We start from the raw sequence: 26,910 nt of genomic DNA, 5'->3' as shown, positions 1-26,910 counted from the left end.
TTGGTGCTTTGAATATCAGGCTTCATTTAAGATGCATTTAAATTGTCCATTTTTACAGTCCTTTATGCCTTTATATATTGTCTTATGTTTTTACAATTCATCATAGATGCATAGGATTCTGAAAAGTCTGCTTAATTTTAAAACTCTAAAGCATAAATTAGCCTGGCTAATCTTTTTTCATGTTTTAACTTCAAGCTGCCAGCTAGTAATTATATAAATCCACTATTTCTTATTCCAACATGTGTGACTATAACTATGGAAAAAAACTATTCATTAGACAATATTCAGTTTCCATTAATTATTTTAATATGTATCTAAATTCAGTATTTAATTGTTTTATTTATTTAATGATGCTATTGATTAATACATACTTTACCTTTCCTAGAAATAGTCGGCATTATATCTTGCTTGCAGAGTCATGAAGAAACACAAATGTTCAAAAAGTTATATATGCATTCTTCTATTTTAACAAATTCTACTCAAATACTAACTAGAATGAAGATTTGTTGAAGTCTTTAAAATGTATATTCAATGAAAATTAAACTATTGCTAGATAGGTAAAATTATGAATAAATTTCAATTAATTTAATCAAATTGAAGTTTTGACAATCATAAACACTGAAAGTATGTCTATATATATCAATATGACCTTCAGCTGAACCATCTAGAAAAGTTTCCTCTAGTGAGGGTATTTCATTAAGGGCCAGATATACAATATTGCCAGGGGGTCAGTTTTGAACATGTCTCATTATATGTCTTTGTGAAATTTGCACTCATTTGCATTGCTATATCTAATAGAGCTTTAAAATTAGAAGGCATAGTGATCACAGTTCTCTAAAAGACATGTGGTGAAGAGTTATTTTTCTGGCACATTAAAAGAGATATTTTGTCAATTTGAAAATACCAAGAGAGGTCCAGTTGGGATATAATGAAAATGTGACCAAATATAATACTTAGGGAATTTCAAATAGGTTGCTTTTAGCATATATATATATATATATATATATATATATATATATATATATATATATACACACACACACATAGGTATATATGTATATATACACACATAAATATGCATTATACATAATAAATATATGTATACATATATATAAATATATATTATACATAATAAATATATATGTGTGTATATACATAAATATATATACTTATACATAAATATATATTATAAATAATATATAAATATATATGAGTTTTAGCTTGTTGAGTTTGCTGCTTAGTATCTTTTGTTATATATGATCTTAATGGATTTACAGTTATTTTAATTAAAACCAATAATTAAAATATGTTTCACAATACCTATGTTGGTGTTTAAAAATTAAAATTTTGATAGAGGTGTTTGGCTCTGAAGGTGAGCAAGCATGTTATTTACAATATTAATGATTGTATTGCACATCCCTCTACTGAGAAACATACCTTTTTCTCCTAATTTTTTTTTAATACAGAATAATCTAGTATTCCATTTTTCAGTTTGAGTTACATTTACATGGTTTAAGGTATCTAAGTGTTATGCTCTTTTTTCAATAGAAAAAATGCAGTATTTGTAAAACTGAAATGTATTAATTATAAACAGATCTAATTTTGAATCTTTTAATGGTTCACAAGTATTCTGTGCTCATTTTGATCTTAAGTAAGTCTATAGCAAATTAGTTATTTCTGAATAAACTTTAGATTGTATTTTTACATCGGTTCCAATATTCCAAATAAAATATAGACTCATTTCATGTTCCTCTGTTCCCTTTCGTTTCTCTCCCCTTTCCGTCTCATAATAGATATGAAAATTCTTTCTTGCTTGGGAAGACTACTCTCCATACATTTATTTTTAAACATGTAGTTTAATGGGAAAAAAAAGGACCCATTGAAATTGCTGTAAGATAAAGGAGGCTTATGTGCAATTTTTACAAATCAAAATTAATGTGACTATTTAACAACTATGTCCAAGTATGTAATTGCTATGTTTGAATTAATATTCAACAATTAAAAGTTTGAATTAATATTCTAAACTTTTAATTTCCTCACAATCCTAACCACTATTCTGCTCTTAGAAAACCTGCTTTGTCACTGTTATTATACTCTGTATAAGACAGTATTACTTCTTGTAACACGAAGTAATATTTAAATAACAGTATTTACTTGTCTCTTAACTTTTACTAGTAAAAGTTAAGAACATGATTACCACTTTGTTAATAGTATTACCTGCAACTAACAAAATTGCCTGATATTTTTTCCTTTGCGATGTAGTATGCACCTGAGGATATAATGGAATATGACTATGAGTATGGGGAAGCAGAATATAAAGAGGCTGAAAGTGTAACAGAGACTCCCACTGTAACTGAAGAGACAATAACGCAAACCGAGGTAAAAGCAAAGTAGCGCCTTTGTATATGGGGTCCTGCTGTTTGTCATCCTGTGGTTCCTTATGTCCACTTTTCCTCAAACTTATCATAAACCTTTCATTCATCTGATTTCTATGACCTGATAACTGTGATTTTTATTGACAGTAGCTGTCCTGAAGGAATGATGCCCGGTTTGCTTTGCTTATCTTTCCTTTCATCCATGCTCTTTATTTCCCTTTTCATTTTATTTATGTTTTCCATTCCATCTTTCACCACATTTTACAGAAAAAGAAATTCAATTTCAAAATGAAGACGAAGACAGTGGCCACTAACTCAAAGAAAAAGTCCAAAAAGTTTACACCCCCTAAATCTGAAAAATTTGCAACCAAGAAGAAGAAAAGTTATCAAGCAGCAGCAAAAGCCAAGCTAGGGGTAAAGGTAGCAAAGAAAAAGCAATCAAGATCTCTCCTAGATAAGCTGGAAGATCTCTGATGATGAGTCATTGTCCTAACCCAACTAGATAAATACTCATTTGGCTAATACGATACCCCAGTTAAATCATGATTTCCATAGATTTTGGATTACCTTACATTTTTACTAATTGATTTTCTTTTGAATTTACCATTAGGCAAATATTGTTGATGATTTTCAAGAATACAACTATGGAACAGAAAGTTACCAAACAGAAGCTCCTAGGCGTGTATCTGGACCAAATGAGGTAATGCTCATAGACAGCATTAAATTTTTAAAATGTGTAATATTTCTTGGTATATTTCACTCTGGAAGAATCTATAACCTCTGAAAAGTTTGACATTTTTATTCTTTTACTGAGGTAAGAGAAACAATAGAATTGGCTCACTATTACTAAAAACAGTTCATTTAAAATTAATGTCAATTCAGATTTTGCATGACTCTTTGCTTCATGCAAATGCTAAATTGATCAAACTGAATTGACTGCTATCATTTTCTTGATTCCTCCTGGGATTGAGCAAGCTTCTCAAAATGTTGTGATTAAGGGTATTCACAACATGACCCTTCTGTGAGGAGGAGAATCCTCTAAAGTAACAACTGTATCATCAAATGATACAATTAGAATTTACTCCATCTGACCAATAATCATGCATTTTTATGACACAAATATTTTGAGAAAATATAGTCTTAGTTGGTTTTAGTGGCTATTTACATTTTCAAACTTAATTATGGTTAAAATATTATATCTTAACCTTTTCCAGTCCTTTCTATGAAAATGTTTAAGTACATACAGGTACAAATAGAACAAATAGAACAATCTTCCTGAATTTCATACTATGCCTATATTCTGATTATGAAAAAAATAAGTATACAATTCAGTTTAACTGGTATGAGGAATACCTGAATCATTTTAGTTATTAAAAATTTATATAACATGTGTCCCAGTGAGGCAAATTAACTGAGTGAGACTTTATATGCAAACACATAATTTAGAATAATAACATTTTAGGGTAGGAACCAATTTCAAGTTTCATCTAGTCCAAAATAATCATTTTCCAAAAATGGTTATCTTGATTCAAGGTGTTTATTTATATACCCAAATTCATTCATCTTTTGCTCAGATCTATGAATATAGTAATATTCTGATCCCAGATGATATGCACCCCCTAATGATAGTATATACTCATTGTTTAAGAATACAAAAATATTATGGTTATTGGACATTTTATTTTAGTTAACAATCACTAAATTAATCATTTGGCCACATTTTTCATTCACATGACTTTATGTAACACTACGTATTATTCAATATTGTTCTATCATCTAGATTCACTATGTTATAGCAAACAAGTTATTTATGAAATTCAAAAGTAGCAAGATAAATTATTTAATTTATCAAATTTATTTAATTTATCAAAATCATATGGCCCAAAATTACCTAATAAATATCATTCAGATTTATGCTATTAATGAGAATTATTTATGAAAAAAGGAAATTATACTAGCTTTATTTTTCTGTATCTCTGAGATAGTATTTTTGATGTAATTTTTACTTTTAAGTGAATAATCTCATACTCTTTATGAGACTACACAGTGATATATTCTATTGTATTAAATTCTGAGGACTATAATTTACATTTTATTTGCTATAAAGAACTCTTTGGTGATATAATACTTCCCTACATTCTAGATACTCTGCATAAATATTGCAATGATAAATCTCAATATTGGCATTAATATTTTATTTTTCGGATTGAGAGTCAAACTTACATGACTTTTCTGGTAGCAATTATATTTCATTATGAGGTTCTGTGAGATTTGAAAATTAAGCAAAGCTTTAACTATATATTTTCTATATATACATATATATATATTATTCAAGTCAAACTATAAAGTAAATATCAAATTGCATAACAAGTTTTTTCCAATGGAACAAGCAAATACACATGTTGAATCTATGTGAATATTTGCAGTTTATTGGCAAAAGTTTCTTTGAAAGCAATATTTCCTTGTACATACCAATGTACAAAAATATTTCTTTCAATAATGCTGAAAGGCTGTCTTTCCCAGCTTTCAGACTTGCTTGAGTAGTATTCAGACCACTTCCTGTCACATTCCATCAAACTGTAATTGCAAATACTTACCTTGCTTTACTAACAGTAAACTTCATGTTCTCCAATTCCTTGCAACTTAAATTAATAGCCAAATCCAGTTGAAGAAGTATTTACTGAAGAATATCTAACTGGAGAGGATTATGATTCCCAGAGGAGAAATTCTGAGGATATGCTATATGAAAACAAAGAAATAGACGGCAGGGACTCTGATCTTCTGGTAGATGGAGATTTAGGCGAATATGATTTTTATGAATATAAAGAATATGAAGATAAACCAACAAGCCCCACTAATGAAGAATTTGGTCCAGGTGTTCCAGCAGAAACAGATATCACAGAAACAAGTGTAAGTCAGTATTCTGCTCTGTGTCATTGTATGTCTTATTTCTGGAGTATTTTCGTGTTCATCTTGATGTCTTTTCAGGTTTAAAATGTAGGTTATGTTCTTATATAAATTATGAATATTTATCACTACTAGGTTACCTTGATAGGTTCTTCCTCATGGGGATCTTCAGCAGTTGTATCTCAGGCCACACTACTGGAGTCTTCATTTGAAAGAATAATCTTTAATAGAGTTGTATAAAAGTTTTCTTGGCATTGATAAGATTAAATTACAGTCATTGTCATTCTGGGTACTAAGACTGTTTTCTAATTTTTAGACTGTTTTATTTATTTTTCTTTTCTGGTGATGCTCAGGAATGCACCATATTAATTATCATTTTATCATTATAATTATTATTATTTAACCTTTTGAACCCCTTTACCCATTTCTTCCCTCCACCTCTATTTTATTGAATTTAATTTGATGACACTTTTTGCTTAGTACCTTGGGATAATAATGAGGTCGACAGATATCTTTATCTTTTTATAATGTGTCTTTAAGAAACAATTGTTCAATCTCATTCAAGATTTAGCATTAATGTTCATTGTGTTTCCGTTTGTATATTTTCAGTATTTAAAACTTTAATAGGTTTCTATGTTAAAAACACAATTTAATAGATTGTTTTAAATGCACTTAGATGATTAAATGATCTTTTAAAAATACTTAAATGGCCTTATTTACTTAAAGACAGGCTGCTTGAATTTTTCACTCAACAGATAAATGGCCATGGTGCATATGGAGAAAAAGGACAGAAAGGAGAACCAGCAGTAGTTGAACCGGTAAGTACTGGTATGAATACATTGTAATAGTACCATTGAAAATTCTAATGTCCGAATGTTTATAATGCCACAAGTAATGAGTTAGTAAGGCCAGTTCTGGCAAGTAGAATTTCAATACACCAAAAAAATATAGAGATACAGAATTTTGGAATTTGAAACTAGCCGACAATGTTTTAGTCTAATTCTCTCATTTAAAAACTAAGAAACCTAAGACCTAAAGGGTTCAAATGTTTGGCGGTTGAGATATGACCAGACTTTACCTCGTCTATTTTCCAGTCCAGTGATTTTCTCCTCTAATTTCTATAACTTAACATTATTAGAAATATATTATTTGACATAGTACTTATTTGTTTCATATTCAAATCACATCATGTAATAATATGAAAACGTTCTTTTTAAAATTTGCTTGCTTTTCTTCCATTGGAAAAAATCTTCAAATCACTTCAAAAGTGACTTGAAGATTTATATTAATGTTACTACCACTCAAGATATTGGTAAGAAGCAAATTCTTACTGGAAGTCAATTTTACTGTTGTTCTCCCTAATGAGCAATTTGGGAAAAGTATTGCATTAGAACTAAAGGAAGTATGTTTAACTATTTGCCTCAAGCTAATGAAAATCATTTCAGGAACTACAAGGATGTAAAATTTTTATAAAAGATGGAGGAGATAAAACTATAAAAGATGCATCTCTAAGAACATTGTTATCTGTTTATTACTCCAAAATCTGAGAAAGCACATCATATGCTCACCAAAGTCTTTAAAAATAATTTTTCAGAATAAATTTGTCCTTGTTATGAAAATTTACAACCAACTTTTTAAATGACAAGACAGTTTTCAGCAGTAGAATCATAAACTTTCTAGAATTGTGTTCTTATCCTGAAATAGTATTCTATTCTCTTGTCTTTTTAAGAACTTATATTTATGTCCAGTTCTTTAACATGGACTTTTCTCCCCTTTCCCTGAGTTAAAGTGCTTAGGTGCTGCTTTCTTCCATCCTTTCATTCACACAGCAAATATTTATCAGGTTCTTGCTTTGTGCCTGGCATTATTCTGGGTGCTAGGGAAAACTTGGTTAAATGTCTTTGCCCTCTTGGGGAGCACTTAGCATATTCTCTTTGTAATATTACTTACCTGAATATTTATTTCCTTGCTAATTAGTTCACAGATTTTCTCAGGACAGGGATTATGTCTTCTATCATTTTTAATTTCCTCCCTTCCCCATGCAAAAATGCTTGTAATTGTTTTATATGTAGGAACAGATAATTTACCTTTTAAAATGCAATGATGTGGTGCTTTCTAAGAGCCAATTAGATAAGAGGTTAGGGGTCACATTGCCCTAGTAATGACTCTATCTTTTTTTAACTGTAGGGCATGCTTATTGAAGGACCACCAGGGCCAGCAGGACCTGCGGTATGTAAATGTTTTAAGATTATTTTTGTCTTGATTTTTTAAATAATCAGATATAAGATTTCTATTACACTGTTGAATTTATACATTTTAGACTAATTTGAGTATTGAATTATAGAGGCAAATACTTGGTCAGAGGACCCGGTGGCCTTCAATCGCTTTCTGATTTGGCTATCCAAATGATATTCTTTTGAGAGCTATGAAATTAAATTTTGTTTTAAATATTTTTGTTGCTTAAATATCTCTGACTTTTATAACCTCATCTTCAATTTTGTGCCTGAAAGTTATAAAAGTAAAAAAAAGCCCTCTTTTTTTTTTTAAGAGGTATAGATATATCTCAAAGAAGAGAGCTGAGAATTCTAAGTGGACTGTAGCTGCCTTATCTGTACTTCTGAATGGAGTGACTATCAGCTTCCATTGTCATTTCCTAATAAGGCTAATGTTACTCATCAGGGTGTCTTTATTGTCAGGTAGTTGTACTGATCTGACTTTGTAAGAAATCCTCTTTCTTTTGTGGAATTAATTAAATTCTTGTCATGTGAAATAAATATATTATACTGATGCCTTTAAATACTTTTACCCATAAAGAATATAAATGATTTCTACATTTCAACTTCACTGTCACATTTTTGCAGTCTAAATAAATGAGTATACCGTTTCTTCAGTAAGAACTAGGAACAAACTTCCACCTCAGGGACTGTACATTGGCAGGATTTCCTTTCCTGTTCTTCCTTGGAATGTCTGTCTCTACCCTGAGAGCAGCCTCGTAGAGGAAGAGTTGAGCTAGCTACAAAGTGGTCCCTATATGTTCTCTTTTTATGGGAAGATAAATAGGGCAATTGTTTGGGAGAAGAGTGTTTATTTATGAATATGAGTTCTTCTTTGATTTTGGTAGGATGAATTTGCCTGAATACTAACAAAATCAGGAATCTAACTCAGATTATGGTTTATTTCTCTGTAGGGTCTTATGGGTCCTCCAGGTCTACAAGGCCCCACTGGACCCCCTGGTGACCCTGGTGAGAGGGTAAGTGAAGGGACTCATAACAAAAGAATGCAACATAAATGAAAAGAATTAAAATATATTCTATAGGTTTAACATATTATTCTCACTTGGATAACATATGAATTCAGTGTTGTGCAAAATTTTGTTTAACTTTTCTAACTATAATTTTAAAAGTGAAGTGAAAGAATGTGCATTTATCTATGTTATAATTAGTAAGAAAATTTTTTATTTTTAATCAATTTCCATTTTGATATGAACCCAATACATTAGATTAAGTTCTTCCTTTTGAGTTCAGACATATTTATCAGAAACTCCCATGACTATTTAGTTGAATACTGATAGACTGAATTAATAAGGCTACATCCTAATTTGAAGATCACATCCTGGGTCACATGGAGAAATAGACCATTTGCGTTAAGTCTATTGAAACTCTTCTTGTAAAATCCCTTTTTATCTCCTTCCTTGAGTAGGCAATAAATTTGTGCATTATTTAAATTATATAAAACTACTGCAATGAAATACAATCCTCTCTAGGTATCCTTACTAAAAGGAGATTAAACAAGAAGTAGAGGACAAACACAAAGTAGATAATGTAGACTTATGGTATTCAAAGTTATTCTGTTTCTAATACATTTAATTATTTTATTTATTGATTAATTTTGATGATTTTATTTACTTCCCTAGGGTCCCCCAGGACGTCCTGGTCTACCAGGAGCTGATGGTTTACCTGGTCCTCCTGGTACCATGTTAGTGTTACCGGTATGTTTTTTATAGTTATAAAGATGACCCAATGTTTTGTCATCCTACTGCTGAAAAATATTGCTTAACCATATTATAGATCAATCAAAAAAACATTGTATGAGGTAGAGATACTTGAAATGAAGCAGCCTTCAGAAATTGTGATAAATTTTGCTAAAGCAAAATTCTGGTAAATATTTATTTCTGCAGTAGAACTGAGGCTTTATTATTTCATTATATTTTTTGACAAGAAATCTTAGAGGATTTTCTTAATATTTTTAATCATGTGCTTTATCCTGAGTCATATGAGTAACATGCATTTCATGTATTAACATAAAGTTAATATGCTATTTACTACCATATAGACACTAGCTAATACTTTTTAAATACAATATATCTATAGTATTATTCATTGTCCAAAAATTATTTGTTTTACCTTAAGATTGCTTTTTAAAGTTGCCCGAAAGAATTAATATTGTTAAAATGGCCATACTACCCAAAGCAATCTACAGATTTAATGCAACCTCTATCAAATTAACCTTGACATTTTTCACAGATCTAGAACAAAAAATCCTAAAATGTATATGGAACCATAAAAGACCCAGAATTGCCAAAGCAATCCTTAGGAAAAAGAACAAAACTAGAGGCATAACCCTCCCAGACTTCAGACAGTATTACAAAGCCATGGTAATCAAAGCAGCATGGTACTGGCACAAAAACAGACATATGGATCAATGGAACAGAGTAGAGAGCCCAGAAATAAACCCACGCACCTATGGTCAATTAATCTTTGACAAATGAGGCAAGAATATACAACGGGGAAAAGATGATCTTTTTAGCAAGGGATGTTGGGAAAGTTGGAGAGCCCCATGTAAATCAATGAAGTTAGAACACACCCTCACACCATACACAAAAATAAGCTCAAAATGGCTTAAAGACTTAAATATAAGACACGACACCATAAAACTTCTAGAAGAGAACATAGGCAAAACATTCTTTGACATAAATCATAGCAAAGTTTTCTTGGGTCAGTCTTCCAAGGTACTAGAAATAAAAGCAAAACTAAACAAATGGGACCTAATCAAATTTATAAGCTTTAGCACAGCAAAGGCAACCATAAACAAAACAAAAAGACAACCAACAGACTGGGAGAAAATACTTTCAAAAGATGCGACTGTCAAGGGCTTAATTTCCAAAATATACAAACATCTCATACAGCTCAGTAACAACAAAAACAAAAACAAAAAATCAAAAAATGGGCAGAAGACCTAAATAAACATTTCTCCAAAGAAGACATACAGATGGTCAATAGGCACAAGAAGAGATGCTAAACATTGCTAATTATTAGAGAAGTGTAAATCCAATCTACAATGAGGTATCAACTCATGCCAGTCAGAATGGCCATCATTAAAAAGACTACAAATAATAAATGCTGGAGAGGGTGTGGAGAAAAGGGAACCCTCCTACACTGTTAGTGGGAATGTAAACTGAGTCAGCTACTATGGAAAACAATACGGAGGTTCCTCAAAAAACTAAAAAATAGAGTTAACATATGATCCAGCAGTCCCACTCCTGGGCATGTATCCACAGAATACTCAAATTTAAAAAGATACATGCACCCCAGTGTTCATAGCAGCTCTATTTACAACAGCCAAGACATGGAAGCAACCTAAGTGTCCAGTAACAGATGAATGGATAAAGAAGATGTGGTATATATATATATATATATATATATATATATATATATATATATATATATATATATATATATATATATATATATATATAACGGGATACTATTCAGCCATTAAAAAGAATGAAATTATGTCATTTGCAGAAACATTGATGAAACTAGAGATTATCATACTGAGTGAAGTAAGTCAGACAGAGAAAGACAAATATCATATGATATCACTTATATGTGGAATATAAAATATGATGCAAATGAACATATTTACAAGATAGAAACAGACTCACAGATTTAGAAAACAAATTTATGCTTACCAAAGGGGAAGGGAGGGGGGAGGGATAAATTAGGAGTTTGGGATTAGCAGATACAAACTACTAAATATAAAATAGATAAACAACAAGGTCCCTCTGTATAGCACAGAGAACTGTATTCAATATCTTATAATAAACCATAATGGAAAAGAATAAGAATATAATACACATATATTTTATATATATATATAATATATATATATATATATATATATAAAATTGAATCACTTTGCTATACAACAGAAACTAATACAACTATACTTCAATAAAAAATTTTTTTAAATAAAGTTGCCCAAGTTCTTGTGGAAAAAATTTATTTGTTTAAATGTAATAAAGATTCAAGTAATAGTAACATAGAGAGAAATTTATTCATGCTGCATTTTGAGTTAAAATGAAAAAGGAGCTTTAGCATTTTATAGAGGGATACAGAAAGGATCAGTTTCCTAGTATAATTACTTAAGAAAAGGTAAACAAACTGAATCTATCTCAAGGAAGATTTCCTCTGTGTTCACAGAGATTCCAGAAGTTTTGCTCAACAAAATAGCAGTTGATCTACAACACTACCGAACTTAGTGCATTTAGAATTTTTACAAATGAGTGAGTAGAATGGGTAGCGTTTGTGCAGGTAAAGAAATGGATGATAGCTTATTTCATAGTTTTCAAAAATTATGGAATTTAAAATTGTAAAGGAGTCTGTAGTCTCTTCTACAAGTGGTAAAGCATGGTCTAGAAAACTTCTATAATGGACAGAAAGAAAATTTAAAAAAAAATCTAGGTATCATGATTCATGATGGAGTTACCATGGACTTTTGTAAAATCCCACCATTTTAAGTAAGTAGTTTTTAATCTAGTAATTAATGCACCTATTTGAGAAATTCTTATTTTGAGCTTCTGTATGTTATCTTTTCTTAGTTTCGTTATGGTGGTGATGGTTCCAAAGGACCAATCATCTCTGCTCAGGAAGCTCAGGCCCAGGCCATTCTTCAGCAGGCTCGGGTAAGAAAGGATCAACATGTAGTTCCATAACCTGATTCTGTGCCAAATTATGCAAGAGAGAGAAAGTGTGCATGTGTGTGTGTGTGCATGTGTGTGTGTGTATCTGGAGGGTGCTACTATTATGAACAAAATACTTCTGAATAGTATGTTGGATTTAGATGGAGAAGATACTAAGATAATATCTATTTTTCTGATAGGAATATTTTCTTTAATTTAATATTTAATTTAAATGACTGACCCTTGCAGTATTGCCATACATAATTCTGGCAAAAACATGCAGACCATAATACACAAATTTTCTAATTTTTTTTCAAAGAGTACTGATGGATTTATATGTATCACCCTTTATCTTTCACATCCAGTTTTCCCTGCAAAGGCATATGTCAATGACCAATAAATAAAGTAAGAGGATAAAGTTTAAAATAATTTTTCCACCCAATCTTATAGATTATTCAGGATATCCCAAATAATCCAGAAAATTAAATTTCTTAGGCATTCTTGTGGAGGAAAGAAACCTTCAAATATGTATTCTAAGCTCGAATCATTGTAATCTATATTTTAAACCAAATCCATTCAGTTCATATTTGTTTGTCAGCTAAAAGCTTTTCACTATCTGTATACTTATAAAATATAAAATTGTTTGCTTTTTAAGTTAGCTCCAGTGCAGTTAAAATATAGATAAGAAAATCAAAAGAATGGATCAGGGAAATGTTGAAAGTCATATAATACTTTTATTCATAGTATAGTCTTTTTTTCTTTTCAAGGAAAAAGGAAATAAAGGGCTTATAGTTGACATGGATATGGGTACCTGCTTCCTAAGTGATATAAATCATTTTGGTGATAACTTTATCACCATAAATTTATGAGTGCATAAATTATCTGAGAGTGTAAGTCTATTAATCTGAAAAGATGCCATTGTTTGGTTACATCATTTATAAAGAAAATGAAAAACTTAAATATTTGTTTATTAGAACTTGGCATAATACAAATCTAAAAATATTTAAATTGATTTACTAATGATGCCTACAACTTATAAATTTTATTACTTTGAACAGATTTTAGGTAATTATTTGAGCTTAAATAGTTTATTAGGCCATTGAATTCCTAATTTTATTAGTCCTTTTAACCTCCTTGGAAATAGGTAGCAAGCATTATAATTCCAATTTTTCAGATATTTAATCTCAAGGATTAAGAAGTGTATTGTCAAAAATCTCATGGTGAGTCAGTAGTGAAATTTTGGAGATATTACTGTTTCCATCTCATGCACTTTTCTAATTTGATTTTACATTATTTCTATTACAATATTATTTTTTATATCTGTTTTGGCAATCTAAATATTCATCTTTTGGAATCACTAATATTAAAAAATAGCACACCATACTAATTTAACATCTGTCAAATATTTATCCTTTTACTCTACTTGTTCTAGCTTTCCAAGTGCTAATTTCACATTTCTAATATTCAGTGTCAATAGTGCATGTAATCAGTCTATCATGCCTATGATTCTACAAAATAAATGCATTTTTCTATAAAGCATTAAATTTGAGATTTGTTAAAATAACTGTATTATCTAAGCACTTTCTGATCAATTTTGCTTTTTACTGTCTGGCTTGAATTGTCATAGTTTTTATCCTAAAATAGTGCTAGAAAACTTTCACTTAAAGCACTTCAAATTGTTCACATCTAAAAGTATTGTCAATGAGAATTACACCTACATATTTAAGAGAAGCCTATGCAATATTCTCAATGCACTTTTGAGTAGAAAAATCATCAGATATTAAATTTCTTATTAGATGTTAAAATCTATTTTAACTTTTGTCATTGAATAAATCATAATATATATGGTACAAGATTGTATATAAGTCACAACAGCTTAAAAAATGTCTAATACTTATTAGGTCAATTTGTCATTCTAAAAACTTGTGATTCTTCAGTAATCAGGCACTCTTTCTACTATGTAGCTATTATACCTCTGTTGATGAGCTGCTACTTAAGGGTAACTTGTGCAAATGAATATTGTGGTTTAATATGCTCATCCAGGGAGGCATTCCTGAATTTGCTATATTTTATTTTCTAGATTGCTCTGAGAGGTCCACCTGGCCCAATGGGTCTAACTGGAAGACCGGGTCCTGTGGTAGGTTACCCAAAAAGATAATATATGGTTAAATTCCTGTATTAGTAGTTCCTTGTGCAACTTTGGCCAGGCAGTTTTCATATCTCTGGCTGGTGAAAGTAGGGTAATTATACCGACTTATACTTGGATTTGGTTTCCATTTAAGAAATCTCTCTGAATTCAGTCCTCAGTAAATTTTAATGAAAAGGTTACAATGGAAAATTCTCAAATCAAACAAATACAGTGAAAAATATAATTGAATCACGTATCCAATTATTAACTTTTCAAACTATAATTTATTTGCATAATAGTTTGAGTTGTTGAAGTTCAAGTGTACAGTAAGTTCTTGAGATTTAATTTTATGTTAAACAGAATTTATTAAAAAAGAAAAAAATATTTGAGGCCAATGAAAATTTTTCCATAATCTTAGGAGAAAGCAGGAGACTTGGCTTAAACTTTAAGTTGCCTCTAGTATTCCATTAACTGCTTCAGATATTAGAGAAATTATTTTGTCTTTTAGAGACTCTTGGCAAATAAGTGTTTTATTTTCCTTACAAGCTTACTGACAAGCTAATATTCTATATATTTTTTAAAATATTTTGAAACTTACCAAATGCTAAGCAGTGTAGCAATTCACACAAACACAAAACAAAGATTCTTTTTAAATCATACTTTTTTCTTAAAGGAAAAGAACATTGTATAATTCCAACCTGAGTTCTCATTGATTTTAAAATGAATGGAATACTTTCTATTTTAAGTATTTTTTTGATATAAAAAGCTGTAGTATACTTTCAATATGATCTTATATGCTCACAATGTTTTATTGAAATAATGGTATTTATAGAAATTATTACTCTGAACATTCAAAGTTTATCTTTGGTTTACTTAGTAGACACAGCAAAATGATTTTATTCAAATTTGAATCAATTAAATAGTTTTACTGATCTTATTAGGAGGAAAAATAGTTTTCTTCATGTAGTTTATTTAAGAGTTTGTTATCTACTTTTCCATAAATTTATGGTTCTCTTCAGTCTTGAAATTTTATAACATTTCATATATTTTGGAGGGCTTTATACTCAATCATATGAGCTCATGTGGAACATGTGTTCTGGCAATATGTTCCACAGAATTTAAATTATACACACTTCTAAATGCATTATTATGTATTTATCATGTAGTTTTACTCTTCTGCCTTTCAAAATATAGTAGGGAAGATGAAAGATTCCATGTCATTTAATAAAGGAAGAAATAGAGTTAATATGTAATTGCTTGTTAATAATAACACATTTACATGACTGAGGAAAATCAGCAGTATGCTAGTGTTTTACAAATTTGGGGGCAGAAGAATTACCCATATATTTTATCAAAAGTGAAAGTTCCTGGGGCCTTGAACTTGAGGCTCTAATGATGCATATTCAGGGTCGGAACTGGCAAACTATATTTTCAACGAGTGCAGCAGGCTGATTCTTATGGTCAAGCGTGTTTGGGAAACACTGCCTTTTGCGTAAATTAAAAATATCAGCCTAGCATCTGTAAGTTCTTGAGATTTTTTATTATCCTATTATCAAAAGGAATTTTCCTGCTTATCATCCTGACAAACACAAGTCTAATGGATCTGTAGAGGGTAAGAACAGTGATGAGCAGAACCAGTGAAAGCTTGTTACGTTAAGCTGTTCCTGTTTTCACCAGTCCTTAAGGGTCAGACATTCACAGCATGTTGGCAAAGAGAAAACATTGACAGCCATGTTATTACATTACCATTCTCAATGTAATATCCAAGATTAATTGATTTTACTACTTAAGTCTTTGTTATAGAAAGTTTTAGCTCCCTAAAATATTAAAGGTTGATATTGAGAGAAAAAAATCACATTGTTTGTTTTTACCATTTTCTCTTCTCTTATTCTTTGCTCCAAAACATAAAATTATAACAGACTTTAAAAAATCTTAATTCTAGAGTCTAACGTATTTTATATATTAAGATTTAAAAAAGAAACAATATTTTAATACATAAATATGTTCATTCTTTCAGTGAAATATTCCTTTTTTCAATTATTTGTTTCCAATTGATTTTATAGACTAAAAGAGATCTATATTTTAAAATATTCAGGAAACATAGAAAATGTTCTTTACCCTATTCTGTTACTGTCAATTATTACATGGTGATTATTAGAATAAGTGTTTGGGCAAAGTAATTATAATCCGTTGAGTAGGTTGTGCTTATATACAGAAGATATAATGCAGTAAAGTAATTAAAAATAGACTGTCCTTTAATTGCATTCAATTCTATGCTTAATAATCTGATTTAATGTAGAACCCCAGTTTCTCTCTTGAAGAAATTTAGTTGCAAGAATTCTTAATTAGACACTTGTAAGTCATCATTCTTGTAATTTTCAGGATTGGAATATTCATGTTACTTGACTTGTCATATTTTTTGGCAGTCATATTAATAGTTATTTTACTTTGGAGCCACCAGGAGGCTCTAGATACCTAGCATTTTCAGGCTTAGCATAATTTTAACCTTTTTGCAATTTGATTCAATGTAGTATTTAATTGAATCTCTATTGATTTAAATAAATCAGAAACTTCTTAAACACACAATGTATACTTCTTCAGAATGAAGTAACTATTACCACTATGTTCAATTTTAGTGTTCGAAAGCTTTTTAGGAAGATGAATGGCCTAGTATTTATTTTTTAAAACTCACAGCACTTTTATAAAGTGGTTTTATACTTTTTTCCAGTTACTCTGCCAGGCTTTTGTTGCACTTTGTGAATTATGTAAATATTTGGAAGAGGCATTTGTCATAAGGACTTATTCTCCTAAGGAAAAATAGACCAATCTAGGAAAAAATGCTTTGACATTATTTCAGGACAATTATAATAACAACAATAGCATCTGTTCTTGACATTTTATTGCTATAGAATTCAGTGTCTGAGAAGCTTCTGAGTATAACAGCATTAATATTTGCCAAGTTTCATAAATGAATTCAATGTGTACCCGATTCTGTAAAAATGTATTTCCTCTAGTACTCCACCACAGAGTAATGATAAATAACGCCTGTGTATCATCGTAAGTGCTCTGGTGGCATACACATTAAAGAACATTTCAATGTGATTTCATGAAATTTGCTTCTGTGTAGTTATCAGTAAAATATAGACTTTTAAATATAGTTCACACACTGGAGTACAGTCAAAATCTGAGAAGAGATGTATTTCAATCAGAGGACTTGAAAATTTTGTTGTATTAACTAATAAAATCATACTATTTGAAGAAATGTATTTTGAATAATGTTTAATTATTTCAAGTGAAAATGGTAGGAAAAAAACTGGTTAGGGAATTACAAAATTAAATGATTATGTCTTCACCTTTTCTCTACAGGGGGGGCCTGGTTCCTCTGGGGCCAAAGGTGAGAGGGGTGATCCAGGTCCTCAGGTAAAAATTAACCTATTTCACTTATTTTATTTTTGAGTTTATTTTATCTATTAGGGTAATTGAAGTGTCTACCATCTGTTTTATGAGTAAAATAATTACTTACATTACCTTTAAGCTCACATCACCTTCTTCAATTGAAACATCTCTAACGATCAGTTGACTGCCAATAACTTTATTAATTTAAACAATATTAAAAGAAGATAATAAGCTAGAATGGGAAAGTCTTGATAGTAATAGGTCTTCAGAACATTAGATTGGCTTGAGATTGTACAGAACAGAGAAGCACTATTACAATTGTATTTATAGTGGTCCTGCCACAAGCCTAACATGTTTCCTATGGAGAATAAAATCTAGTAAATTGTCTCAGAAAAAATATTTAATATACCTAAAAGAAGCTAATTTTAAGCCCTTTGTAGAGCTGAGGAAATTAAGAGAAATTGAAAACGTCTGACCTGAAATTCTTAAAAAGATCTTACATTATATTTACATGGTGCCAAATTAAAAGTATTATTTTTCCTTGAATGATAATAAGTAGATAGAGACAATCACTATAAGCACATTATGAATTATACTTATTCTAGAAAACTGTAAAAGCAAAATGTGATGTATTTTTAAAATTCATTTTTAATGAAAATGCTTTCTGATATACTCAATACATATAAGCTCAGATTGGGCTACAGGAGCTCTCAAGTGGCCATCCAACTAATTTTTTTCTTTTTTTAAATTAGTTTTATTTTAACAATATTATAATGTAAACTTGAATGTGAACACCTATATGTATTCTTCGTCACCACCACCACAGTCATAACCCCAAGCAATTTCTTGGTGCCACTTTACAGTCACAACTTCCTCATACCCCTAATACCTGACAAGCACTGATCTGTTCTTCATCACTACAGTTTCGTGTTTCCAAGAATACTACATAAATGAAATCATACATTATGTAATCTTTGAGACTGGCTTCTTTCACTCAGCATAATGCCTTTGGTGTTTGTTGCAGTTGATGAGTGCATCAATAGTTTATTCCTTTTTGTTGCTGTATAATATTCCCCTGTTTGGATGCACCACAGTTTATTTTGAAATGAGAAAAAAATCCCCCCAAAATTTAGAAAGATATTTGGGTGGCACAGAATGTGGCAACCTTCTTTTTCGTGCTTGTTAAATGTTGCCATAAAGAAATGGAAAACATTTGTACCTTAACTGAGAATTGCATAAAAATATTGATATGTCTTTTGCAAAGTTTATGAACTTTTGGGTCAGACTCACCTCTTTACAAAATGGATGAATCTGAAAACATGCTGCAGTAGATTTCATGGTGTTTGCAGTTTTCCTTAACTCCAATGAGATGCAATATCAAATGAAGGATCATTTTCATTGAAAACTAACAAGATTTGTCCTGTTATTATTGCTCCTTGCCTTCCAGCTGGGGTATAGGATAGAGTTTTCTTGCTGCAATAGTTTTTTAAAAGCTATATTCTTTTAACCTCTAATTATTAGGCAACCTTAATTTCATATTTCTATAATCAACATTTCACAGTAATCATAAGAATTATTTGTAATTTCAAATATGCGTTGCATTTTCTACCTCACTCATTATATGCATATTGTTTAAACTTAAAAAGGGTATAGTTAATTAAATACAAAGGCCTATATACTATTTTTACTGGATCTATATTGGATCTATTATTAGCTGTGTAATTTTATTTTTAAAAAAACATATATTAATTCACAAATAAGACATTGTATATTGATATAACACTGTACTATACTGCTTCAAGAAAGATATTGAGAATCTTTAAACTTTAATCTGATATGGCATGGTGCCAGTCAATAATTTGAATTAAGGTTTGCCAAGTGATCCTCCAGGATTTTGTAGATGATTGAAAGAAATATGTACCAGCACTGTGCTAAATTATAGGAGTATAATGGAGAAAAATATTTAGTCCAAAATCACAGTAGTTAACAATTTAATGGGAGATTGAACTATGAAAAAAAGACAATTATAATTCAATGTGATACTTGCAATAAAAGAATAAATATCCAGAATAGGATCTCCAAAAAATGAAGAGAAAGGTGAAGGCAAAGAGAAGAGGAATAAAATGGAAGTGTTTTCAGTCAAGTGAAATGTAAAACTGCAAGGTTTTGAGAATATATTTAGTAATTGAGGATTTTTTCAAACTTAAAATATCAGTTTATATGCCTTTTGTTTAAATGTAATTGCATGTCTATATAAACTTAATAAAATAGCATGACTCCTTTTTGGCAAGAAACCATTTGGAAAAATCGATTCTCTTGTCTTTTTGCTTTATGTAGAATTTTACATAAGAAATAATTTTCTTGTGTTAAAATGATTAAGGTAAAGCTAAGAAGATATAAATTTCTAAAGCCCTTTCTCTTGATTTGATTAAGTTTACTGATCAGGAATTCTATAAAGTTAATTAATTATGATGTTTTGTATAGGGCCCTCGTGGTGTCCAAGGTCCTCCTGGTCCAATAGGAAAATCTGGAAAAAGGGTATGGTTAGTTTTCATTGTACATTTTGAGGTCATCTGAAATCATCAGTTATTTTGTTTTCTTTTATTCTGTCTATTTGGAATCCCTTTTGCTTAGTCATGTTCTTGGTATTATCAGGGTCGTCCGGGTGCTGATGGAGGAAGAGGAATGCCAGGAGAACCCGGGGCCAAGGTCGGGAGCTCATCTCATACATTTGTATTTTCAGATCTCGTATCTCAGTTTACCCCTGAAATTTTTATGTTTTAAAATAGAGTTTCTTGATATGAAAGAACATTTCACACTCAAATTACAGTACAGAAATAGGCTGGAAATGTAATGATAATGATGACGGTGATGATGATGATGATGATGATGATGGTGATTTTACAGGGGGATCGAGGATTTGATGGACTTCCAGGTCTGCCAGGTGACAAGGGTCACAGGGTAAGATATACCATTCTGTACATTTTATATTGGGATAATACAGGAATACTATGAAATATTGATACACTAAGATATAAGAAGAAAATTAATTTAAGTATTTGTGAACTCATATAAATTAGTACATCTACTAGATACTTGAAGAAAGATAAGTAGAATTATATGTGTGATACTCATATAAGTTCTTTAATTTCTTTTAGACATTAAAATATTCAGTTTACACAAATATAAGTTGATGTGGAATCTTTATGTACACGTATATGGAAAATACATTTATAGAACAAGTATGGAGATTTAATTTTGCCTCTAATTTTTTGATAATTGCCTCAATTTCCTTATTACATTTTGTCTGTGGAAATATACTCAAAAGAGGACATCTATAGGCAGTTTGTCATTAATATAACAATATACTGGGCACTGTATTTTATTATACTAATTAGATGGCTCCAGTAGATTGAGACACCACAAGCTACTTCTTTGTGATAATATTAGTTTGCAGTCCAGTGCAAGAGCTTATAATTCACTAAGGCTAAACAAAATACAATGTTGAACGGCAATCCAGTCAATATTTTTAGTGGGAAATTAAGCAAAGATGTGGTCTTTCAAAAAAAGATCAGAATTGGATCTTCACATTTTTCTTCTCCAAAAGTTATGAAGGAAGATGGGACAACCATTAGGAAATTGGAGAATATAAAAAAATAGAAAGATAAAGAAAAGAGAGCACTGTGAATGTCTAGCAAGTGCCTATCACATGCTGAGAAAAATATATAATTTTGTTTTTTAAAAACTCCAAAAATTTCTTTAGTCTTCTAGAACTGTGCTGATTTAATAAGAATTATTTTAGAAGCAGAAAAAATGTAAATTAAATAAAAATCAGCAAAGTGTATCCATGTTTAAGACAGTCTTCAGCAAAATACTTTTCTATTAGTTTGTAATAATTAAATGTCTGAAAATTATTTGGGAATTTCATTTAAACCTTTTTGTTTTCAAAATTGGGGGAATATTTTTTCCTAGCATACTAATATATAACGCCAGTTAATGTAAAATTATGATTTATCTTTGAAACTTTTTGAGGAGGGAAAATAGAGCATAAGTTTTTTCTGCAAATGTTCCATTATATTTGGTAGGATAGCTGTAGGATAGACAAACATTCTAGTTTATTTTGTGTTCTACTTATACTTGGATTTATTTAATAGGGTGAACGAGGTCCCCAAGGTCCTCCTGGTCCTCCTGGCGAAGATGGAATGCGGGTATATTAAACTTCATTTCTTTTAAGAAATATTTAAAATTAAAACATAGAACAAAATCATGCTGAAATGTTACATTGTCTGATTGCATCACTCTCCCACTCATTTTGTCCATGACAGGGAGAAGATGGAGAAATAGGACCAAGGGGTCTTCCAGGTGAAGCTGTAAGCAACTTTCTTTTTTTTCTTTTTAAATAATACCCCGTTTTGAAGGAATAGTGATTGGTGTTACATATATAAAGTCAATAATAAACTCAGATGACTATTGCCATCTTGCCTAAGCTAAGCAGGTAATGTTATGTGAAAAAAACATTTAAAAATGATACTGAGAGCTCTTCTTTTGTTAAAGAAAGTCTTAGAAAATCAAGAGAAAAAATTGTGGGATATAACATCTTGTCAGGCAAAAACCTTACCTAGTTTTTGTTGCTGTTTTTTGTTTTGTTTCAGTTTTTATATCATCAATAGCTCTAGAATCTAGTTATGTGTTTAGGATAAATTAATCTTATTATCAGAAGAAACACAAAAATTAGGTGCTTAGTATATACCAGATAGAACTATAAAATTTACTAGATTATATCCTTTTTTCCACTGATTTTTACAAATGAGGAAACTGAATTGGAAAGGTTTACCCAAAGCTAGTTAATCAAAGAACCAGACTAGAAGCAGGCCTCCTAGTTTTAGTCCTAGTTTTCCACATTATAGAGCCTGTCAACTAAAAGGCATAGTAGCTCAAGTGAATATGACAGTAAGTCATTGTATTCACTTTTCTAAAGAAGGAAAAGAAGGAGGAACAAATGGAGGAGGGGGAAGAAGAATAGAAGAAATTAATTAAGTCATAATAATTTTAAAAATCAAGCAAATGGTTTCTATAATCTTGCTAACATAGTTATCCAGCTGTTTGTTTCTTTCTCTCAGTAGAATATTCTTTCATGATGGAATTTACTTAACTGTAAAATAAATGAGAATCAGGACTCTTCTATTTGTGTAGTCTAACTTATTGAATAATAAGATTTAATAAGATTCAGTGTTGCTATTCAAATTGGAATATGACACAAAAGTGACTTATTTAAAGCATTAAAATATTTCCTATTTTTAAAATTTCCCAAGTGATTCATATGTAAATTTATAAAAATAAAAGATACAGCTTCTGTATTAAAGACTTTCTTGTCCATCTTGGCTTTTGGATCAATATAAACACTAGATATTTGTGTCATATAAAAATGGCATTTTAAACACCATTAAAAGAAGATGAACAAATATTTTAATCTAAACATTACATTAATATTTATTTAAAGGAAGAGGCATGTTTTGAAGGCATTTCTTATGAGAATGTGTTTTTCTTTTCCTCCTAGGGTCCACGAGGTTTGCTAGGACCAAGGGGAACTCCAGGACCTACAGGACAGCCTGTATGTATTGTTGAAAACATTCAAGATTTCCTAGGGAAAGCTTGTTACCAGACTTTTTAAAGCCAGGAGGCTGTGAAAGCTTTCAGTAGACAGCCAAGGGTTTACTGCTCTGTTATATTCTAAGACCTAATGGTGCTGCCTATCAGTTTAACTGAGCATACCCTACTCCACTGGCTTCTTTCTTTTTTCTTCCTTTTAGTTTACCTATTTTATTGTTTCATGTCAAATTCCGAACTCGCAGTGGAAAATGCTGTTAGGTTGTCTCCATGGGCATGGAGAGGAGAGTATAGACCTTGCTTTTTCCCTCATTTCCATTAAGTTCTAAAATGATTTTTAGTCAACCTAGGCTACTGGGTGTCATATTATTAGGTTAGTCTTCTAAATTTTCCATTGTAGCATCTGAACTTGTTAACACTCAAGCATATTTTTTTCGTCATTGAAGGGTATCGCAGGTGTGGATGGCCCCACAGGACCAAAAGGGAACATGGTATGTAGAAAATATCCATAAGATAACTCGTTTCTGTAATCTAAGTACTAACAAACCACTTTTGTTGCTAAATCTAAAATTAAGATTTCTTACAATGTGTTGCCAAGTGCTTCTGCCAGCATTAATATTTTGCAAGATTTTCCGGATTCTCTATAGGGAAACATGATTTGGGGACTATTTTTCAACTGAGAAGAAAAAACCTATTATGTGAAATAGTTTTATTAAAGACTCTTTATATTTTCCTATGGCAGGGTCCCCAAGGGGAACCTGGACCTCCAGGTCAGCAAGGGAATCCAGGACCTCAAGTAAGTCTAAACCGTCACAGCTTTTTTGAGATAATGGGATAAGATGGTATCTTTATACAAGAAAATTGACAGCCTCAGAATTTTCTATGTAGGGCTAAGGGTTTTTATTGTGAATGTAGGAAGACGATTCTTTTTTTTTGTTTTTCCTTTTTAAAAAAAATTTGAGCAAATTTGCAGAGGCCTCTTTCTTCCAAGAGAAAAATGAGTCATTCGGTGTTCATGGAATGCCAGGACACCTGCAGGAGGGTTCTGAATAGGATCACATTACATATCCATTGCCAGAAGAGTAGCTTATGTAAAACCCCTCATAGTGTTGCAAAACTTTCTGGGGAATGTGGGGGAATATATATATAGATTCTCATAAATCATTTCATGTAAAATAGAGGGCTAATCATTTACTATTTTAAAAGTGTATTCTTGTGATGTGATTCTTGATATATGAAATGAATTCTTTTAAAATAGGGTCTTCCTGGTCCACAAGGTCCAATTGGTCCTCCCGGTGAAAAAGTAAGTTATTCTGTTGTTCTAGTAATGTCTGGTAAACAAGCTTGTGTTGTCAACTTTAGGGAGGTATAAGGCCTGCCTTCTGTTTTTAATAAGATATTTAAATGTCCCAGCATATAAAGAATTAATCTGGAGTTAAATTATGAAAGCACAGGGTGAGCAGCAATCATTCATATGTCTCTGAGCTGTAAATGATAAAATTTCACAGAGTTTCCATTTGGATAACTTCCAAATGTGACATTCTCAGCTATATTAATTTCAGAAATGTACTGATATGAGTGAGTGTTTTCTCTTTATTTTGGTTCTCCTTTTATTTCTCGTTATTTAAAAAATGTAATTAGGTTTGCTTGTGACAAAAGGCTTTTAGCAAGGTCTAATTAAGGGAAAATTGTGACGTTATTATTGCCACCGTTTCTCATGTATAAATGGCAAATGATGTTCTTTTTAATAACTCAATGTCTGGATCAAAACAAGAATAAGTTTTTAATTAAAGAGATGTCTTTTGTCCTTATCTCCTCTGACAGATTCCCTAAGTAATATTTCCTGTCCCCTATAGTTACAGCACAGTGTTACCTAATTCTTTCTAATATATTTTTTTCTTATTTTTGTTGATTTCTATGAATATGTAATATTTTTTAAATTAACAACTTTATTGGGGTTAATTTCATACCCTAAAAATTTACTCATTTTAAGTGTACAAGTCAATGATTTTTAGTGAATTTATAGTTGTGCCACAATCACATTTTTAGAATACTTATACCACCCCAGAAAGAAACCTTGTGTCAATTTGCACTCCCCATTTCACCCACAAAGCTAGACAACCATTGATCTACTTTCTATCTTTATAGATTTATCTTATCTGAACATCTCATGTGAACAAGATATAGGAACGAAATTAATATTTTAATTTAATCATATGAATGAATATAATATGTGACATTTGTGTCTGGCTTCATTTGGCATAATGTTTTTGAGGTTTATCCATATTGCAGCATGTGTCAGCACTTTGCTCCTTTTTGTTGCCAAGTAGTATTCCATTGATTGAATACACCACATTTTGTTTACTTATTCAGCAGTTGAGGGACATATGAGTTATGTACACTTTTCAGCTATTAGGAATAGTGCTGCTATGAATATTTGTAAAAAGGTATTTGTGTAGACATGTTTTCATTTATTTTTGGTAGATACTTAGAAGTGGAATTGCTGGGTTATATGGTAAATTTATATTTAACATTTTAAGAAGTTTCCAATTGTTTTTCAAAGTGGTTGTACCATATTTCCTTCCTATCAGCATTTTATGAGGATTCTAGTTTCTCTAGATTCTCAACAATACTAATATTGCTTCTCTTTTTGATTATGGTCATTTTTGTTGGTGTGAAATAGTATCTTATTGTGGTTTTAACTGGCATTTCACTAATCACTAGTGATGCTGAACATATTTTCATGTGCTTATTGACCTTTTCTATATATTCTTTGGTAAAATATATATTCAAGTCCTTTGGTAACATTCTTACCAAGTTACTTATTATTAACGTTAAGAATTAGCATATGAAACTTAAATGATCTTTAAAGTACTTTTTCTCTGTGCATATTTTCCATATGTTTACAGTATTAGAGTGCTATTGGAAAATGGTTTATTTATTTAAGATGTTAGGTACCAAAAGTGATTTAAAATCTTTGCTTTAGATCAGAGATCTTAATCTGGACATATATTCTTAACATATTTCGGATTAGCTCATCATAACCATAAATTGCACTTGAGGCATATGCCTATTGAATTTTCTACAATAATTTTATCATCTCTGAACTGGATTTCTAGGAAGAATTTGCTTTTAAGGAAAGCTGTTATATCTGAATTCCCTTTGTTGAGTCACAGGTAAAATATAGAATCTGATTCACTGCACTTCTTGTGGTAGGAAGAGAGCTGTCTTTAAGCACAAGCCGCTTCTTTCTCTGCTTTGAACATATCCAGCTCTTGAGTCCAAAGACAGCCTCTTTCCTTCAAAAGGAGAAAGAAACTCAAGAACATGAAGAAAATGCATTTTATTTGTATTGCATTTATGGTATATAGTTTATTTTGGACCTACATTACTTTTATTTTCTTTATGATATACTGTTTTCTGTTTATTCTGGCTCAAGAGCCTTGTCTTTCAAAACTTGGTGAATAATGTTTTCAGTTGGATCATGCTATAATCTCACAATTAAATATAATTTAAGTAATGTCATATATTTTTAA

At 30.7% G+C, this 26,910-nt stretch overlaps 1 protein-coding gene across 4 annotated transcripts in view; it reads left to right on the top strand.

Moving 5' to 3' along the window:
• The window catches only part of COL11A1 (collagen type XI alpha 1 chain), a 199,622-nt gene that overhangs the window by 72,460 nt on the left and 100,252 nt on the right, over positions 1-26,910 (top strand). Inside the window, exons 6-24 of one of the 4 annotated variants that reach the window (XM_079934208.1) lie at positions 2,643-2,795; positions 2,986-3,075; positions 5,031-5,285; positions 6,038-6,100; positions 7,470-7,511; positions 8,470-8,532; positions 9,196-9,270; positions 12,163-12,246; positions 14,324-14,380; positions 17,738-17,791; positions 20,252-20,305; positions 20,423-20,476; positions 20,675-20,728; positions 21,922-21,975; positions 22,093-22,137; positions 23,325-23,378; positions 23,821-23,865; positions 24,117-24,170; positions 24,633-24,677. In XM_079934208.1, the coding sequence (XP_079790334.1) occupies positions 2,643-2,795; positions 2,986-3,075; positions 5,031-5,285; positions 6,038-6,100; positions 7,470-7,511; positions 8,470-8,532; positions 9,196-9,270; positions 12,163-12,246; positions 14,324-14,380; positions 17,738-17,791; positions 20,252-20,305; positions 20,423-20,476; positions 20,675-20,728; positions 21,922-21,975; positions 22,093-22,137; positions 23,325-23,378; positions 23,821-23,865; positions 24,117-24,170; positions 24,633-24,677 (1,395 nt within the window). Of the gene's footprint in view, positions 1-2,262; positions 2,380-2,642; positions 2,796-2,985; positions 3,076-5,030; positions 5,286-6,037; positions 6,101-7,469; positions 7,512-8,469; positions 8,533-9,195; positions 9,271-12,162; positions 12,247-14,323; positions 14,381-17,737; positions 17,792-20,251; positions 20,306-20,422; positions 20,477-20,674; positions 20,729-21,921; positions 21,976-22,092; positions 22,138-23,324; positions 23,379-23,820; positions 23,866-24,116; positions 24,171-24,632; positions 24,678-26,910 lie in introns of all 4 variants that reach the window. The other 3 variants (XM_079934209.1, XM_079934210.1, XM_079934211.1) reach the window with 3 other exon arrangements.

The sequence above is a fragment of the Stenella coeruleoalba genome, assembly GCF_951394435.1.
Source record: "Stenella coeruleoalba genome assembly, chromosome: 1".
In the NCBI taxonomy this organism is placed as follows: Eukaryota; Metazoa; Chordata; class Mammalia; order Artiodactyla; family Delphinidae; genus Stenella; species Stenella coeruleoalba.
Note: the sequence above shows the minus strand (reverse complement) of the source record. Positions and strands in the feature narration are given on the sequence as shown.